This window comes from Pomacea canaliculata, linkage group LG9, assembly GCF_003073045.1.
Source record: "Pomacea canaliculata isolate SZHN2017 linkage group LG9, ASM307304v1, whole genome shotgun sequence".
Classification (NCBI taxonomy): domain Eukaryota; kingdom Metazoa; phylum Mollusca; class Gastropoda; order Architaenioglossa; family Ampullariidae; genus Pomacea; species Pomacea canaliculata.
In genome coordinates, this window is record NC_037598.1 from 20,857,188 (window position 1) to 20,878,261 (window position 21,074).

The 21,074-nt window shown below is 35.2% G+C and overlaps 1 protein-coding gene across 1 annotated transcript; it reads right to left on the bottom strand.

Moving 5' to 3' along the window:
- Positions 1-1,242: 1,242 nt before the first annotated feature.
- LOC112572854 (copine-8-like) lies at positions 1,243-20,952 on the bottom strand. The gene is made up of 21 exons (XM_025252774.1): positions 20,840-20,952; positions 19,435-19,475; positions 18,973-19,019; positions 18,566-18,669; positions 17,917-17,956; positions 17,357-17,427; positions 17,162-17,193; positions 16,439-16,467; positions 15,358-15,461; positions 14,911-15,015; positions 11,297-11,338; positions 11,035-11,110; positions 9,363-9,419; positions 8,936-8,997; positions 8,028-8,180; positions 7,785-7,860; positions 7,196-7,323; positions 6,355-6,457; positions 5,884-5,941; positions 5,303-5,376; positions 1,243-4,947 (listed from the first exon to the last, which is right to left on the bottom strand). Exons 1-21 carry the CDS (start codon positions 20,914-20,916, stop codon positions 4,747-4,749), a joined length of 1,680 nt encoding a protein of 559 aa, XP_025108559.1. The 5' UTR covers positions 20,917-20,952; the 3' UTR covers positions 1,243-4,746.
- Between the last annotated feature and the right edge of the window lie 122 nt (positions 20,953-21,074).

The window sequence follows — 21,074 nt, forward strand, 5'->3', positions numbered from 1 at the left end:
AGGGTTGGCTGTTTGGCCGTGATATAGCCTTAAAACACCGATTCCCACCCACCCCCACCTTCAAGATCTCGACACTATAATTTTGGGAACAAGAGGCGTTTCTTTGAGCTTCCTTTTGTCCGGGGAAGAGACCTGCTCGTGCTTTATAATTGTCAGGCTATGATGAGGGCGGGCCTCAATGATGGTGACTTAACACTCTGAGAATTGCATAAAAGTATCAGTATTACAAAGACCGGCTAGTAATTGAAGACGGTGAAGAACAGTGGGTGAAGTTCTTTTTTCTTATTGCTGCTCTCGGGTAAACATTAAACAAGAAACCTTTACATTTCTGTAAAGGGAAAAGTTTGAACTCTGCAATAAAAGTAATGAAAATCACCTTCCCCGTGCTTCCCCGGCAAAGCCACGATTGTGGCCCATCGTACCCAAAGGGTTAAAAGTAAATGTTGATCCTTAGCAGGTAAGCCATTGGAGTTTGAACGTAGTTCACACACGCACCTTCCCGCTAAACAAATATATGTTAACGAACAAGGCTGCTCTTTCATTAATACTACGGATTCTATCACCCTCAAAATGTGTCATGAAGAGACTGCTTCAATGAAAGAAAAATCAAGTCTTTCAAATATATGCATAATATTTTAATTATAGTTTAGTAAAGTAATTGTGTATAGTTACAAATAGTCACACTTTTCAACATTTAAGGTCATTCAGAAAATCATTTTTTATATTTTCGTTTTTACAAAACTTAGTTGTCTCATATGTTAAGAAACAAATGAAAATCTTCCAGGATATATACAGAATGATGAAAAAATGCTGGAAGTTCACTGAAGTTCAAGGGAAAAAAAAAAAAAAAAAGCCTTTATTATTAAAGAATCCCACCATTATCGCTATCAACCTTTCGTCAAATACGTACAAGTTAATCTATGATACACTGGGAGTCTGGCGATCTGCAAAAACCACAAAAATGAATAGGTTACCTAATAGTATCACGCATATCCTATACAAGTCCACGATAGTATACACAGTGTTGTCCATAGGAATGGGAATCCCATGGGAATCCCATGGGAAACGTCCCATGGGATGGGATGGGATGGGACAGCACACATTTGTATTTCCCATGGTAGTCGATACTTGATATTGCAAAATAAATTTACATTCATCAAGGATTTAAATCTTTCCTCTGAATCATCTATTGTATGTGAAGTAGCAGGAATTATAGAACAAAAGCCGAAAAGTGGTTTTCAGTGTTGTCCATAGGATTGTTAATACCATGGGAATCCCATGGGAAACATCCCGTGGGATGGGATGGGATGGGACAGGCATAAATTGCCATGGGACGGGATAGAAAAATATGTCCCATGGACAACCCTGAGTATACACCAGTTCCTCTCAGCAGCAACAAGATCGCTGCTTGCAAACACATATAAAATCAAAATATGCTGGATATAAGTTAAAAAAAAAAAAAAAAGAAACAAAAGAAACCGAAAGATTATGAAGATCAGCACAAGGCTTTTGGAAAAACAACAGTTATATGGTATTTGCCTATATTCAATATTTATTTTAAAAAAATGGATACATAGATAAATGAGCATATACTCTAAAGCAACTGAAAACTTGTTCAAACAAATAGTTTAAGACTTAATATTCGATATTCACCACCCTGGCCTCAGCCTTCTCTCACATCTTCTGTATGTCTCACATGAATGATCTAAAACATGTGAAATGTGGTTTGCTTGAAAATGATATTTGTCAATCACAATAAAAGTTGAAACAAAACACAGATTTTTCATAGATTTTAAAATCTAAATTAACTATTCAACCAAGATTTACAGATGATAACTGTGGCAAAATTTAACTATTATCATTTGTTGCTACTTGACAGTGTTTTCTAAAAATGCAAAACTTTGCCCCATCAGTATTCTGTACAACATAATGCTATGGTATTTTATCTTATTGTGAACTGTTTTACTCTTAGCTCTCCATCAACAAACAGGGGTTACAATTGCTCTATTAATGCATAAGAAACAAGTCAGAGTTCTGAGAAAGGACATTAAAAATGATTTCAGGCATAACTTCTTGAACAAATTATAACGACCAAAATCTGAACACTCTAGAAATGAAATAATAAAGCAAATGCTAGACATAGAAATAGCTCTTTCAATAAAGAATATGAGAGCTGGAGGAGGCTGTTTGCTCACGAATTCATTTTGAAACACAGGATGAACCAGCAGAAAAAATTTGCTAGTCCTGACAGAACAGCAGCTTTGATTCACGAAATATATGTGTTAAGAGGGGGCTTCAAAAATGCCAGTAAGAGAATACAGATAAACCAATGAATAGCTGCCTGAACACTGCTCACTTTTGGCATTGACCATTATAAAAGAAATGAATATACAAGACTGGATTAGCTGATGGACATCACAAACCCATACCCTCCAAGAAGAAATTTAAAAAAAGGTAAACACAGTTCAAATTATAATCAACATTTCTATCATCTAAGTTTTCTCTATCCCACCAAGCCAAAAGTAAACAAATTTGACCAGAATGTGATCATGACTATGTATGCTACATGATCTAAATCATCCTCAGGTAGATAGTGATAAAGAAAATTTTAAAACAGCACTGTCAATTTTTTTAAGTCTATATGTAAACATTTATAACAGTGAAAATGTAATATAGAAAAATACGAATCATTCATTCTAACCAATGTTTTGTGCTTAAATAACTGTAATACAATGTGTTTTATATAAAATAACCCTAACCCAATGAGCTGACAGTGGATACTGTCATGGCCTTTCAGTAAACCTTGGGGACAGGGGAAAAGGCATTAAAAGTAAAACACATGCCAACACATCCTCGAAAACTTACTGCATGTAGCTGATATAAGCAATATAAAAACAGCTAAAAAAATTGTACAAAAGAAAGATGCTGCAAAAACACTTCTTCCTTATGTCTCTGGGTAGACTATGAAAATTTATATCTTATCATCGATCAAAAGCAGAGGCAACTAGTATGACTACAGGAATTTTTTCAGTCGTCAATTTACACAAAAGAGGAGATGCTCTACCAACAAAATTTAAAACTAAAATTTTCATACTGAAAAGAAGACAGAAGAACTTGAAAAAAAATGTGTCACTTCAAACAGCTCATACAAACCTTTCCAAAATCACTTTCTTTACAGGAAACAGAAAAAGAGAAAAATTTTTAAAGGTATATAAAACTCTTTAACATACCTGAAAATATTTATGGTAACATTTGACAACAATATATATATATGGATTGGCACCATATCAACAGAACGGTGTTTTTGGAGTTGTGGGGAGGGAGGACAGGTGGAGGGAATATTGGGTGTGAATTAAAAGACAATATAATAATGAAGATCACCTCTATGTACAGAAAAGTAGGGGGGCACATTGGCCAAAGGGTGGACATAAATGGCAAAAACACAGACCAAATTTATATACCCTTGATCAAGTTTATATATGTACAAAGAACTTCTGATTTTACACTTACATGAGCTTATCACTGACACGATTGTTGAAACTTACAGATGGACACATGTGAATGCTATCCGTATACCCCCATACAAAACAAATATATGTACATGATAAAAAGATCATTTCTAATTTCAATGCCCTACAAAAAATTATTAGATTTGTTTTCTGGTATGCCGAAGCTGATGAGAGCCATTTTACTGAAAAGAGGGTAAGAAATGGTGATAAAGAGATTATCATAAGAAAAAAACTCCCACCCAACTTTGAACAGCTCCATGAGGACCCTGTAAAGTCTACAAAATCAATCACACAAATTGTTAAAACATATCACAATGTATCTTTAGTATTTTCAGGACTGCAATATGCAATTTATATTCCTCATAAATTTCTAGCAATACAGTGAACTTTAGCCCCTCTCTTTACACCTTACCCCACATCTTCCCCAATTGGAAAAAGCCAACAAATAGGACAAAGTAATTAATTCTGTAATGCTACAAAGCATTTCTTGCAGTCAAGATATGATTGCAAGTTTACGTGAAATATTACACCAAAATATCATATTGTCAAGTCATCATTACTACAAAACATCATCAGGTATGTGTGATCTTCAAGAAAGCTTACACTCACTCTTTCAATGATATACTCTTTCACATGCATGTAAACAAAATACAGTCAACTCCAAAAAGCACGCAGAACACCAATACCATGAACAAAAACTCCAAAAACATCAGTGTCTATAAAGGTTTATATTATCACATAATGAACAATTTTCTTTTTATGGTCTAAAACAGACCTGGGCAAAGGGCAGCCTGCGGGCCGGATCCGGCCCGCCTCCTGTCTCTGACCGGCCCGCCCGCTGGCCCGCCTGCCAGTATATATACTATATATACAGTATTGGGTAAAACTGAGTTTACTATATTAGTCCAGCCCTCTAAAACCATCCCAATTTCTCATGCGGCCCCTTTGGAAAATTAATTGCCCTCCCCTGGTCTAAAATATGTGAAAACAAGCAATCCAGAATCCCCTAAATTCTGTTGATTTGTCAACATGGGAAACATCCTGGATCCTATAACTGACCAACTGTTGCCATATGCACGCTGATGAAATGTTGTAGGAGTTGTGAAAAAACCCCAGCAAAAACCTGCCCTACCCCCCCCCCCAAAAAAAAAAAAACCCAACAAACTTTCATTCTTGTGTGCTGATGATAATAATAACAAAAGACAGGTCCTCAAATTCACTGCAGTTCTTTCACTTCTCACTGTTCTGATGAAGGCAATGACCGCACTGATGAGATGGTTCCCTGACGCTGTAGAGGGGGCTTTGGTTTGACGTTGTGGCGCTTCATGTATGACAAAAACTGGTCTGGAATCTCCTCCAAGACCTCTTTGGCAAGCCTCTCCTGTACTGCTGCCACATCATCACCGCCTCTTCCGACGAAGTTTCTCATGGGTACAAACTGTTATAAACCAACCATTGTTATGGGAAAATAAAACTTTTGTACATTTAATAATATATGCTATCTTTTTATCAAAGAATAAGTTGGAATACTTTGTTGCATTGGTACTTTTAGATGGTTTACACTTGTTAGTAAAATATTTAAGAAAGCATTAAAAGTGGCAGACACAAGATATTTAAAATCTTTGTTAGCTTTGAGAAATAGACTTTAAAAAAGTGAACATAAATTTACAGGTCTGCTCCTATAAAATTGTATCAGAAAAATCCTTTTGCTGAGAAATATAGTTCCTGGACATTTTTTTAAATATTGCATTTCAGTAAGTACTGCTGTTGTTGATGAAAAAAATGAGGCATACTTGTACTATATCTCTTTCAGCATAACGTCCTTTGAATGAAAGACGAACATCATCCCCATCTAAAATCTCCATGGCTGTGCATACAAAGTGAAGGTATCAATCATGAACACAAGAAAATCATGAAAATAGAATATAAATGATACATGGAATAGTACACATGTATTCTAGTTTGTTAAAAAAATAGTGCACGTGTCTATAAGTGGATGTATGTGAGTGAATCTTATTTATAAAAATAAAGGATTATGAGGAAGAAGTAAAACAGAAAAAAAAAAGAATTTACATATTTATGGTCTACTGTCACAACTCAGACCAGCCAGGCAAATACTTCAATCACGTAATTAAGAATCATTTAGTGTCCAGATCTTGCTCACATATTTTCTGAGGTCACTGACCTCGTGACCTTCATATTCAGTTTATTTTTAGACAGGATTAGTCAGTGACAATATGAAGTAGAAGTAGAGTATAATACACAGCAATTGAAATGCCACATTTTACAAATCATATTTGTGTTAAGGTTGGAGGAGGTTTCTTGCTGCAATAAGTTCTGCTAAAGAATGATCCTAGCAAGAGAGTTGACTCACCTTCAAAATCTGCATCTCCAACACCAACAATGATGATGGACATTGGCAAAGATGAGGCCTGGAGACAAGAACACTTTCTTCTAAAAGACAGTCTCATCTTAGACCACATAAGATTTTTTGCACTTTAGTACCATGAGTTGTACAGAATCACAGACTCAAAAAATGTTTCCTTATATAAAAAGAGAATGGAAATAACCTTAGGATCTACCTGGAAATTCCTTACCTTATAACTCTGATTTGTTGCTTTAAACTATGTTTTTTTTCTTGCATCTTCCTAGGATACCTTACCTCTTTCATTTCAAAGAGTGAGGCAAGAGAAAAACAAGAAAAATGTCTGACAGCTGGAGTCCCTTTTAAAAATAGGTTCTGAACATATTGTGATCGAGAAATTTAAATTCATCTAAAATTTGGATTCATTGTTGTGTCATCTATAGCTATCTAAAAATTTTGAAAATTTTCCTTTTCCCTTACATTTACAATGGCCTCAGTTGTCTGTGGCATGTCTGTAATAATACCATCAGTAATGATCAGAAGAATGAAGTAATCATTGCCACTGGCTGCTGATTGTGCAAACCTGAAAGCATCAAGTGAATATATATTGAAATACAACAAGGAACACAGAACTGTAAGAACAAGTGACTATAGTCATATTCACTTGCCTGTATAACTTCTCCACCTGGGGGTGCCTAACTGCAAGTAGGACATTACTCCCTTTGTAAAGAACAACAAAATCATAAGACACTAACATTATTAATGCCTATAAAAAATAAATAAAAGTGTTATCTGAATCGTGCTCTGACAGGTGAAAATTAGCGAAACCGCTCTTTAAAGATAAAAATAATGGATTAGCTTTACAATAAAGATAACAAGGTTGGCTAGGTGCACATAGCATTGCTAGATGGCTGATGTAAAGCAATCAGCCGATCTCCTTATAGTTTATGAGCATTTTACTGACTGCTTTGCTTTATAAGTTAGACAGAATGTGCACCTGGCCCCTGTTACCTACAACATGGCTCAAATTTGACCTAACTGCTATAATAATAACAATAATTGAATTTGTAGAGTGCATTCATTTCTATCAAGGGTGGCTTAATGCACGGTGCACGAAAGTCTATAAATGAACCGATAGTAATAATAAAGAAATACAAATGACAGCAAACAGATAAAACCATGGCAAAAATAAACAAGGTGCATGGATAAAGGTGAAAGATTAAGAAGTGAGCAAAAGAGTTTATGGATTATAAAAGGTATTTCTTCAAGAGGTTTTCAGGTCAGGCATAATTAAAGCTAGGTTATTCCAGCAGCTAATCACCTGGCAACATGGTTGATACATGGTGCAAAGTTGGTTGGTCCATACAACTGAACAGCAGAAATAGTCCTATGGTAAGCATCCAACACACCTTGCACACCTTGGCAATATGGATTTTGAGGATTTCCATTCTGTATATAATAATGAGAAAATAATAAATGGAGTCAGACCGCAAATAAAACCAAATAATTTAAACTATATTAAAATACTGTATAAAATCAGATTGAGATCCTACCAGATCTGTTTTGAGACCCTTAAGCTGTCTGCCTTTCTTGTCTTCCATGCACAGTTTCAACTTTGCTTATAAGAGACCAAGCTCCTTTAAGTGTGTGTGTGAATACATGCATGTGTGCGCAAACACTAGGTAAAGCAATTTTCATTTCTATGAAAATTTAGGCTCAAAACTGCAACTTGCAATTTAATTCTGATCATCTGTACAAGCTTATGAAAGACAAAAAAGAGTGGCGATAATGACATCAGGTGCAGATTATGTTCTCAGGCCCTAAAGTTCTGACATTATACTATGAAGGAAAAAAACACACCACCCCTTTAAATCAAAGATGCAAATGCAAATAATATAATTTATACTTACCAATGCAAATTCATGAGAAACAATGCCATCTGGAGGCAGTCTAGCACCAAACCCAAGTGCTGGGAACAACTTATCCCTGCCACAAGATTTATGAATTCAAACTTCAAGGACAAAAATCTTAGTTTATTTAAAGCATGTTGTACTAGGGCATAAAGCAATAATACTTAAAAAAAGAATTAAATGCTAATGTTTACCGGGGAAACAAAAATATATACAATGAATTTTAAACAGAAAATCACTTACGTATCATAGTCTTGAATGATGGTGCCTACTGCAAGAATGGCTGTAGCATATGGATTTGGGCGATATGGGTTCATGTAGTGCAGGGACGTTGGAGACTTGGGATCCCCATTGGAGGCTGTAAAATCCACTGCAAATGTGCAGTGTATTCTTGTTCTGTAAATAAAGTGCAGCCATAACACAAAAACCTGCAGGTTTTTTTTAGTCTAATGTATAGTACTGCTTGAGAAGTATTCCAAAAAGTATTTGCAATTAGCAAAAAATCTTGTGAATCCAGGCTACCTGACATTAATGTCCAATAAAATACTGCTTATTTAAAAGTATTTGATTTTATGTTAACTCGGTGTCTAAAACACTTCAGACTTGTCCAGCCTGACACAATGGGGCTATATTCAAAGAGAAATTATGTGTACTTAAACAAAGGCTCATAATCCTGTCTTAACTACATGAACTTTACCATTGCGGCCCTAGACTAACCTTGACTTTAAAAAATAATTAAATGTTATATGTGGCAAACAGCAAAAGATTTCAGGGAAATAACACATCTTAATCTATGAAATTTTAAGTTTATTTGTAGAGTATGTCATTTAAACAGAATAATCATCTTTCAACACAGTACATTTCAGAAAGAGATCTTAAAGTTAAAGAAAAACTTTGGGGCAAAAGAAGTGAGAATATTCCAAAATTAACCAAACTGATAAAGTATCCTTCTGGAATTGGTGTACTTTACATAATGTGAATTAATATATATCCTCAATAAATTCATGCAGCTTGTTTTTCTTTGTATTTTATTTCCTATACTTTCTCTGGTATAACATTCTCGCAAACACATTGCTACCAGTCATATCAAGCCACTTGTGCAACTTGTCATGATTTACATTCATAGTTATATAAATAACCATTATCCTTACCCTCCACGGATATAATCAAGGAATGTGTAAATTGTCTCAATACGACAGGACATCAGATCAATCTACAAAAAACAAAAACAAAAACAAAAACCATCAAAAAACAGTAGTTTAAAAAATGATAAACTACTAACCAAAATATTTGTTTGTAAATTGTGAAACAATGAAACTTGTGGAAATATATCTAATCCTGATCTAAAATTCAAATACTGGGATGTCTTTACATCTAAAAAAAAACCTTTTTTTTTCTTTTACACAAATACATCACTATGCATCTGACCTTTGAAACTAAAATAAACTCATCAATGTGGATGAACTATTGCTCATGACAGTCTTCTGAAATTTGTAACATTTATTTTTTGATGTAGGCTGTCTATACATTTTGCTCATGTTTCTTTGAAAGAAATCTTAAGCTTTATCATGTACTCACCACTCCTGAGTTGCGATACTTGCTGCCTTTTTTTGCTTTCTTCTTAGCATTGATGCACTACCCATGCACACACATATGCACACAAATTAAAAAAAATTCAGGAATAAACATTCAATATATATGCAATGTATAATCAAATAAATACAACATAAATGTTTTTGCTTTCTTCTTAGCATTGATGCACTACCCATGCACACACATATGCACACAAATTAAAAAAAATTCAGGAATAAACATTCAATATATATGCAATGTATAATCAAATAAATACAACATAAATGTTAGTGAAAGCAAGGTTTGAAAATTTTTTTTAAATTACTTCGAGCACAATGACTACATTCATTTAGCGAGACTATTGATAGGTTTATATAATGTGGCTCAATTGAATTACAGATTACTTTTGAAATAGAATCATCTTAAACCATCTGTAGTATATTGCAAAATATATGTCAAAGCTTACAGATATTTGCTTATAGTCACATATATACTTGCATGTGCACATGCGTATGTGCGTATGCACACACAAACATTAAAAAGTTGAAAACCCCATCATACCCCCAACTAGCCCTCACCATTCCACCCACCCATTCTTTCACTTCCTTATGCACACACACATATCCATATACAAATGTACTTCTCTTGGCCAAACATTAACCACTCACTGATCGCTGCAGTTTTTCCAACACCAAGACTATAAAATTTCCAAACTGCATAATTTTGTACCCAATAACGCTGCTGCATATTTGATTAAGCAAATGTCCTGCCATCAATATCGTGCAGTATTTTCTTTCAAAATCTGAGTTAACTAGACATAAACATAAAACATACAATTCATCCTGTATCATAGCTGGCCAAAAGAGACCCCAGTTAGAGGTGGGGGAGAGAATGCAATCATACATATTTCCATGTGTATGCACATGCACACATATGCAAGGAATGTATAAATGCATGCATTTTAAAGTTAAAGGTAATAATACTTGTAATTACAAAAGTGAGAGAAATTTTAATAATAATGTGGGAATTTATAAGGCGCAATATCTCAGCCAAAGGCGGACTCATTGCGCTGAACAAGATCGCAAAATAGTAACAAAGATGTAGAACAAGTTAACAAAAAAGTAACAAAGATGTAGAGCAAAATCACAAAATAGTAACAAAGATGTAGAAGGAAGAACATTGCGAGGACTTGAAATACCCCCTTGAGGACCCCCAGTAAAGGGCGATCACTGTAGATTCAAAGGTAACGACTCCAGAGAATAAGGTCAGTGAAATCAGGAGAATACTGGGAAGATAAAGAGTAATCTGGAGAATATGAAGAAATGTTATCAGATGAAACTGCAAGAGGGTGATCATCACTTTAGTTTATTCAATGAAGCTCAAGCTCGCTGCCAAAGCGAGTGAACCACAGTGGAGTGTAATCCAGCCAATAGATCCAAACAGTTCGCACTTCAAAATAACACTGCATACAGTCCTGTTGCAAACCAAAACAGGAAGAAAACGCAGCAGAAGCACATGTAAACATTTAAGTCCAATGCTTTTATCCAACTCGAAGCAAAACATAAACAAAATCTAGGAAAGCTGATCCCCTCAGTCTAATAGGCAAAGGGAGAGAACTGTTTATATTTCAGTTTTAGTCTTGAGCATTGTAAATATTGTAATAAAAAACCATAATTACCTCATATTTGTTGCATTCCCCTTGACCTTTAGAAAGCATTCGCAATGTTGTCGTAAACTCTCCTATGTAGTCATGCCTGAAGTCAAGATTATCAATAACTTCAACCTACAGCTTTCTAGCAATGCTATTTTACCAATGAAACATTAACTTTGCAACTGGCGTATGTCCTAACAAAGCTAAAAATTTCCTGCATGAAAAGAAGAACATTTTCTTCCTTAAATAAGCTAATGCATTAAAAAACATTTAATTTAGTAATGCATACCCTCCATCCGCATCCCAATCGTAGCATTCAATTTTTATTGATCTGGAACAGATATAAACCTATTTTAAACAACTATAGCATAAAAATGTTAATGTAAATACCTTTGAAGAAAAACTTAATATTGATTGTAAATAAACCTGTTCATATATATATTGGTCATATAAAGGTTTCATGAAGCTTGGTTTACTTTAAGGGCTGTGGCATGAATATATACAGCAAAATATGCTTATAGAATATCTAATACAATAAGTGAATTGCTGCCTTCTCTATTTCTCTTTGTTTATGTGCATAGATATATGTGTGTGTGCATGCGCACACATATGCTATGCAAAATAGCAATGTTTGTCTGACCCTAACCCAATTTTGCAGGACTGTTCTTTTTGTCTGCAGGAAGGCGTATATTAATTTCGGTTTGCTGTATTCTCATTCAGAACATGCCTATTCCTAAAGTTTGTTTTACTTGTCATAAAATGCTAGAAATGTCTTCAAATGGAAAAAAAAGTTCTCAAACAGCAGCATCAGAGGATTGTATGTGTGAGTGTACGGTGCGTGTGTGTAACAGAGGGAGTAAGTAAGAACAAGCAAGCAAGAGATGCTATGGCCAGCAGTAACACAATGTTAAAATCTCCCCTAGAAAGAGTTGGCTTGGCAGGAAAGTGCTTCTACCTAAAGGTTATTTTACACTATGAGGCAAGAAAAGTGATAAGAGAGGGGAAGTAAACTCAGAGAAAGACCCTGAATGCCAGCCATGTGAACAGGTGTCACATATAGAGAGAGTATCCCAAGATCTAAATCTGGGAGATTTTGGTTCTCACTGAAGTGGTGACAAGCAATTGTTGTAACAACTGCACTACTGGGCACCCTTCCTAAGCACACACTGATTGCTAACAGCCATCCAGATGAAGGGACATCACTTGGGCAAACAATGGTACCCTTGATAGTGTATTTATAACTGGGGTGTGGTTACTTCATTAGTGTCTTTTTTATTCGTTAAGAAGACTTTAACGGGTATCAAGCTACACTTTGCAGCAGAAAATGCAGTGGGTCAAGGCTTGCACAACTTGAAAACTTCCTCTTTCTAGGTATGGTTATATGATTTATAAAGATGGTAAAAGGTGGCATAGTGTTGGATTTCTGCCAAAAAAATACTCATATATATTTGTTGAAACACTTAAGGCTTATTGCCTCTACATTCACGGTGGGGAAGGGGATATGTGTGTATGGGTGTGTAAGTGTGATAACTGGTGTTTTGTGCTGAGCCAGCAACAGGCTATATCATGGCAAAGCAGCTAGTCCTGTCTCTATGGCTATGGATCTTCTACCTTTTCATATTAAATGTACTCTTCAATCCCTGTCTCATGTTGCTCTACTGAAACCACAAATGGATAATTTTGGTTTCCTGGAAGTGCACAGGAGAATCTTCTAGCTAGAACCTGGCACATTATTATTAACTACTCTCATCAAAGTAACCATGGACATATTATCTGCCCTTGACAGTGGTGTTGTTTCTGACTTAGCTCTGATTGACACTACTGACCCTCTTTGCTCCTTCAAAGACTTTGCATCTGTTATGGAATTCCTGGATCTGCATTAACATGGTTCAACTCCTAACTGATAAGGCCCAGACTTTGCTATTGATTGTCAAACATCCTGCCCTACTCCACTTTTTTGCTAGGTCCCCCAAAGCTCAGTATTTGGTCCATTCTGTACATTTTGTACGCAAAACCACTTTCATCATGCATCCAGTCTCATTATGTTTCTGATCAATCCTATACTGATGACACACAGTTGTACTACTCTATCCAGCTGAGTCTCACTCTGCTCTTAACACCACTGAAGTCTATATTAGTGATGTTAGAGATTAGATGGCACAGAACAAACTTAAACTTAACAATGATAAAATGGATGGAAGCAGATACTGTTCATTGCTCATCAAGTACGTCAAGTACCCAAGTAAGTCAAGGTAGGCAACTCTAGAAAGTACAGAAGTCCACTGCACGTCTGGTGCTTAGAGCTAGGAAACAGGACCATGTAACTCCTCTTTGTTTTCTTCACTACCTTCAAATCAGTACAAACTGTGTTGTGTTTTAATTTCTTTGCAGGCTCCTTCCCAGACTATTTCTCATCCCCTACATCCCAACCCCAAAGCAGACTTGGAAAAGAACAGTAGAGAGCGAGGCAAAGGACATCAGAACTACCTGGGCCCAAATGAAGGGGGCTGCCCAAAACTGGGTCCGCTGGCGAGGTGTTGTTGTGGCCCTATGCTCCTCAAAGGAATGAGCAACAAAGAATAAACTAACATCCCAACTACACTACTTCGCCTGTTACTGAATAAAATAGGTGTGGTTGTTGTCCGTATTAAATTGAGTGACAAAGCATAAGTCCTAGGCGTCTATGTCGTCATCAATGACTCGTGGGTCCTGAATCTATGGTGTCAACCTCTCCAAGAAACTGTGTCTTTGTAGTTGAATATATTTCAAACAAAGCACTTTATTTACACTTTGTACAGCATTGTCCACTTGTATACATGCTGCCAAATCAGTGACTTGCTGGAAACACAATCATCAGCAAAACACGCTGAAAAAACTGCTCTAGCAGCGACTCCTGCTACTTCAACAGTGACACGCACTTCGCACCTCTGGCCACAGAAACACTCGCTGACTAAAGGTGACACAAGTCTAACACAACAAAGTATGCAGCGACACATGCCCACAATAGTTTCTACTCTCTACTGTTTATTCTGACTTCAAGTGACTGCTTTAACACTCCCACTCACCGCTTATACACAATATACAAAGGGTTCTGGAGACATCCTGCATCTCCTCATTACAGATGCGTTCTTTTCTGCATTCCAGAAAATTCCAGACACAAAGGCTTGTGTCAGTCACACTTGCTCACGCACCTGTTAGAATGATCTAGGCAGGTTGGGTCACAGCCGTGCGGCTGAAACGTGGGGTGAGACATCGCAACAAAGCGCTGGCGGTGCCGAGTGACACCTGGCACAGACCACTACCACATTTAATTTGTAACACTGCCCTTTACCTGATGCCTGTATGCTCTCTATCCTTATCACCAGAACAACCACATATCGTCACCAGATTTTTAGTGTGCTGCAAAACAGTGGAACTCTCCTCCCTTCTATATCTGCCCACCATCAAATCCTTTAAATGTGCACTAAGAACACGGATTACTCCTTACACCAAGCAACACAGCTGTCAATAGTTGTGACTGTAGTCAACTGACTAGTTCACCTGCTCCTCTTCCTCTACAAATTTATGACGCTCTACATCCTTATTATTTGTTCTCTGATTCCTTTTTGTGTCTTCTATGTTTGTTTTTTATTACTTGTCTGCATAGTTGTTTCTCTCTTTGTCCTTCATATTCTGTCCATGTGTCCTACTTGTCTCAAGCACTGCAAGCATATTCCTTCATGAGTGTGATTATGTGCTATACAAATCACACATTTGTTATTATTATTTTTAATAACCAAAATACCACCATCTTAATTTTTAAGTTTACTTTCAGATAAAACTATACAGAAGATTTGGGGCTTTTTTGTGTTCTACAGTAAATATTTACAATAATTTAAAAAAAAACAAATCAATATGCCCTGCCTTTCATAGTCTCCATTGCACAAACTTCTCACAGGGACAGAGAAAGGTTTCCATGTTGGGTTTAATGTCTTCTTGATGACCTCTGTTCTGTGAACTACTGTATAGCTGTTAATCACAAACATACACACTTAAAAATGAAAATCAAGAAATGAAATATATACAGAATAAACTGTGACATTTTCCTGGAGAGAATGCAAAAGCCATAAAAGCAAACAGATGCAAATGCAAATCTCTTCCTTTCTTTGTCAAAGTTCAACGGCATTTGGAATAGCTGAAGCAAAAGTAATGACAAGAAACTAGACTGTTGCAGTGGCTATACAAAACAACCTAGTGACAAAACATATACACTTCAATTTGTTTTCTTTCTTTGTTAGAACCTTTAAATAGAATGAAAATTGACCTTTAAATAGAGTGAAAATTGCAAAATTCTTCATCTCCTAAACTCACCTGCCATCCTCATTACATCTGGAAAATGTTAAAAAAGGATCTGATTTTCCAAAGAAGTCTTTCTTATCCAGATTGTGGGCACAAAACTGCATTGTGGCTTGTTCCTACACAGTAAAAGTAATAAAATATAGCCCTAAAATCTTTTTACCTTGCCCTGTGATGTGTCTTTCTAGATTGGAGGTGCCCAACCCATGGCCTGCAGGCTACATCCAGCCCGCAAAGATGCCTCTTCTGGCCTGCTCATTTTAACTAGACACAATATAATTTCATTTTTAATGTCATGATTTTGGCAAAACTGCCATGTTCAGGCCAGTGAGATTTTACATCATGTCCAGTGCGGGCCTTGGGCGAGAAAAGATTGGGCAACACTGTTCTAGATTTATGGGATATCTTAAGAGTGAGGTTGGGGGTGATTGGTGTTTTACACCAAGCCATCAACTAAGGCTATATCACTGCAAGGCAGTCAGCCCTATAAACAGATGACAGCCAACCTTCACTGTATATCTTAAGAGCAAAGACTGATTAATATGTATATTAACATAAAAAAATCTAATATTTTGAATTGTTTTACTTAAGGGTTAAGGAAATATTCTTTAGTAAATTAGCACATTAGTACAATAGTAAAAAAACTTGATCTTATCCTCCAAACTCAATGAGTGGATGTGAATTTCTTATAGTTAAAAATATTATTGACACTAATCTCAGCTTTAAAAAGTGACAGATTAATGCAATAATCAGTAAACTCCTCTTATTTTTAATGTAATAAAGCCATATCCACCAAAAATCAAAAAGATTTTACTATCTCAACAGTAATGAAAAACAAAATTCTGCATACCAATAAACCATCTTTAATAAGATTACATGTACATTCTTCACTGTTACTTTAAAGTTTTGCTTCCTTAAAATATTACCCAAAGCTGTCATTTACTTAATGTCCCACATTTTCTTATGGAACATACAGAACAACACTTTTATTTAAATAATTATCTTTTAGCCAAAGATCTCTTTGGCAACATTACTGATCTTCATCTCAATGTTAATGGATAAATTCTTTCTAGGTAGACTTAGACTATTCACTAACCTTGCAACTGTTCATCTCCTCTGCAGAAACTGTTGAAAAATTATTTAAAAAATGGAATTTACATATCAAATCAAACTTTATTGTCAGTCCAAGAAAGTCCAAGACAAAAATTGCTCTTTTGCTCAAAAGCCCAACCACATACATAACATGAGCATAACAAACATAATATGAGCATATTATATGAGTATAATATGAGCATATCTTGTATATTTTCAACCTTCAATTGAAATAATTGCAGAAGGGACTAAGAAATGCACATCTCTGTTTAAACATTTAATAATCTATTCTAGTCATCACAATGACAAAACATAAATGAAGGGGTGGGGTGAGGGATTGAAGATGTCTGTAAAGGAAAGCCTATATGTCTGATGGATATCTATAAATGGGCAGCAAAAAAAAAATTCCGAATAACCTTCAAAACAGTCATGTAAAATTTTGTAAGGAGGTAGCAGCATGTCTATGAGTGACTGAAAAAGCGAGCAAGCATTAAAAAAAAAAGAGAGAGAACTCTGTTTATGTGTGTGCGTGTGCGTGCGTGCTTATATGCATGCATTTTTCTCATTTATTTTTGATAAAACGATTTGAGGAAAAGCAAACAATATCTTAATTCAGAGGGATGGAAACAGTCATTTAGGGACCTAAAAGATTCAGTCACCCAAGGGACTGAAAAGTATGTCACCATTACTGAAACGTTAACATCACTTCAAAAAAAAGCAAACTTACCAATGATAGTTCCACTATCTTTCTTTGGACCACTGGGGAAAAAATATGCCGAAGATATATAATTAATTTATTGATTTGTTAGCAAAATGTGATAAACATAAATGAAACATATATGTGTGCATGCCTGCATATTCATTGTTTTTAAAATCTTCATTAAAGGGATAATGTAAAACTTTTTAAGTTCTGGCTACTCACATAAGTTTTTTGGCAAGCTTGTTCGATGACACAATTTCCCCAAGTGTAAATTCTGCTCTACCCAGAAAATCCTGTAAACAGGAAAATAAAAATTTTGATCAAAATAAAACAAAACAAAGTTAATTACCAATAACTATGTTATAAAAATATAAAAAAATCGACCATATCTCCTTTTTTTTTTTTTGAATGACTAAACTGAGCTCAGTGTAAAGTACTACTGTTTACAAAAATGTGAGCAAATAAACCCCTTATAATCACAAGATCTTTATTAAACCGAATACACAATTTTCACCTTTTTCTATAATTTGGGGAAATTTTTCTTATACCAAGCCCTGTCAAAGCCTTTCACAAAAAAAACAAAACAAAAAAAAAATTCCTGTATTTTTATAGCAGAAATTAAAGGAAGACATATGCACATTGTTGCATCAAGGCAAAAGTCCCTAAATAACAAATACACCAGAGTCAATTTTAGCTGTAAATTTGTTAAACTTCTTTAGCAGTATATGCTTATATGAATGAAAGCATAAACATATATTTGCTATCTAAACGTGTTTACTCACATGCTTTGAAAGATCAGCAGTTGTAGCATCAACATCATAACTGAAAGCATAAGTCATATTTAAACAAAAATTCTTGATAGCAGTGTAAAAGAAAAGCATTTTGAAATATATTATTCATGGATTTAAAACAGTTATTAAAATTAAATTAAATAACAAATAAAATCATTGGAAACTTTCATGACATTCGGGTGTTTCTCTGTCTTAATCATTGATGCATTTGTAGATTGCCCCACTCCCTGACCCAACCTTTGCTTTCTTTTTTACCGTCCTTAATTATTGTTAAGTGCTTTTGGTGGGTATCAGAAAATGTCGCCTATTTCTTATCCTTGAAATAATAATTATTATTATTGGTTCATCAATAATTCTTTACTTCCAGGCAAAGTGCAAGAATAGGAGAGAGCCTAACAAGAGCTATTAATTGACCTCGCTCGCTCACCCCGCTTCATCATCCTCTGATGCACATATATTCTACCTACACCTATTTAAACACCCTCATAATGAGATATAACTTATGAAAAATAAAAAGTGTGAAAATCATAATGCATACATACTGCAGGGCAGTGTAGCTATAAGATGAAATGGAGTTTAAAAAAAAAACAAACAAAAAAACAAAACAAAAAACCCAACTATCTGAAAAAGAATTCCTCACACTTCAAACTTGAGTTTCTGGGCTTGCTCAAAGTAGAAATGTATTATAAACTTCTTGACAAAGTCAGGATTCAGATTATTCCAAATGACCTCGGTCCGCCCAAACTGCAAAATAAAATCATATTTCCTGTGAATATGTAAGCATACATAAACCAACCTGCATACATAATGAACCATGAATATGTGCATGCACACACATTCTCCCTTAGTACTTTTTTTTAAAAGACAGAATCAATCTCTTTTATCTTTTATTACAATTATAAAAAAGATGTGTACAACAATCACCAATAAAAAATAATTCATTTGAAACATTTATATTTCAGTCTATATTAAAACATTAAAACTTCAGTACAACTGGAATGCATGGGGTGCAACTCAAAACAATCAGGCTACTTAAGGCATAGGTACCTCCCTCCATCCTCTCACTGCAGAGTCGAGCACAGACATCACCACCACTGAAAAAGCAAGTGAAATATTGATGCACAATGAGTACATATGTGGATACTCATGAGTGTGCTTGTTTTTATATAATAACCATGCATCATGTGTATTTACATAAAGAGATGTTGACATTATTTGCATATATTAAATATGCATACAGTTGAAAAAGAAACAAGTTAGGATTTTTAAAAAGTCAAGAAAAGGTGTAAAGATGTGTGAAATTGCTTGCATAGACTCTTGATAAGCAATACTCTAAAAAAATTTATTGGCATTCTCTTAGAACAAGATGCCCAATTTGTCTTTTGATAAACCATAAAATGGCAGTTGAATGCCATAGAAGGCTCTATCTTTTTTATTTCAGCTTTTCATTTCAATGTGTGGAAAGGAAGTTTGAGAGTGAAGTAACCATAGGACTATCAAATAACTTACTAGGATCCGACTTTGAAAAAACATCTGCATCAACCAACTTCCTGTAAAAGGAAATCAAAATTACGGAACAATAACAGCACTTTGTCATATGTAACAGCTGCATCAGATATGGATGTCATTATACAAAGAGGGTAATGTGAAAATGAATGTAGCTCCTATGTAAACCTGAATCATGGATAAGAGTGGATTGCAGATATGAATATATTGTGGCCTTGAGCTGCCTCTAATTGCCATCTAGGAAAAATAAAGTCTTATCTAAAAGTGTACACACTACATAAAAGGGAATTTTGTATTGCTTTATTTTAAATGCTATGCCTAAAAATTTTTCAGCAATTTTACCATAATTTTTGATGTTAAAGATGCAGATTGTAAAGACTGAGTAAATTAATAAATATGCATGCAAGTACTTACACATGTAAACATATTCACACACACACACACAAACTGCTCGTTATGACTATGCTACAGCTAGAAAATATTTTGCAGCTTTGAATGTAGATTTGGGACTTATTAAAATGCAAGGATGCCTGACTTAACAAACATCTAGTTTTGCATTGTGCCACTATTTAAGATATCTCCCCCCCCCCCCCCAATGATTTATATTTTATTCCTTTACTGTCCTAAGCTATACAGCCACTATACACACTACAGACTAAAACAATACTTTAGTAAAGGCACGATTATAATGATGAACCTACTTATAGTTAATGTTGGCTTATTTTTGCCAATAATCTTATGTTTCAAATATATCATGTGGGAACATTGAAAATAAGTTTCATAATTATATGAAATATCTAGAAAACAAGAAAAAATGCATGTATGGTGCACATGTTAAAATTCTGAGGATTCTACAATTAAATGGCTTAGATGGTTTAATTGTGTCTCCTGGGTTTTCTATGGTCTCCTTTATCCTCATCTCTACACACGAAATTTCTTCATAAATTAAAAATCACTCTATGTTAATTGGAACCACTTTCAAATACCAACAATAACAAACATTAGTTTGGGCTCAAAAGTTGAAGTACAGCAATCATAGCCTTTATGAGTTCTTGTAAAACTGTCAATGTGATTTACAACGTATTGTGAAAACAGTCAACAATTTTTGAAAAATCAAGTCAAAGGAATCATGCTAGCTCTAGAAAGAGGAAGTGGACACATACAGATGTTTCTCTTCCTAAGAAAGAAATAAAAATAAACAACTAACAATCCAATGTGTCACAGCTTCAGCTATCACATGCGGGTTTCCACATACCATAGCACAAGGCACAATCAACAAACCCAAACGCCAAGCAGACGATATTTTTAAAGTCTAAGTACGTACTCAACAGATAAAGTTGAAATGACCACAGCATGATCAGTCATGAAGTATGTGTGTAGCTGTAAATATCTGAGTATATAAAATTACCTGCAAGACACCGATAACTCTACAAGAGTTGCTGGTGCAACCCCAGTTCCCGGTTGAAATGTTGTCCCGTCGGCCATGACTGTCGAAATGACGTCTGGGTAATCATCCGGGTAATCACATCACGTGACCTTACCTGCTGCCGGCCGTCTTAGCCACATGGCGGAGCCCCAGTAGGATATATTTCACCTCTAATTTAGCAACTTCTTCTTTTGTGTGTCTTCTTATTAGTCTTATT

Excerpts from the sequence above, each read along its gene's own strand:
- LOC112572854 (XM_025252774.1), bottom strand. The coding sequence starts at position 20,916 with ATGGCCGACGGGACAACATTTCAACCGGGAACTGGGGTTGCACCAGCA. Across the intron at positions 18,670-18,972 it reads CAGTGAGAGGATGGAGGGAG|TTTGGGCGGACCGAGGTCAT; the intron begins GTACCTATGCCT and ends TTTATTTTGCAG. Across the intron at positions 17,194-17,356 it reads AAGCTTGCCAAAAAACTTAT|TGGTCCAAAGAAAGATAGTG; the intron begins GTGAGTAGCCAG and ends TTTTTTCCCCAG.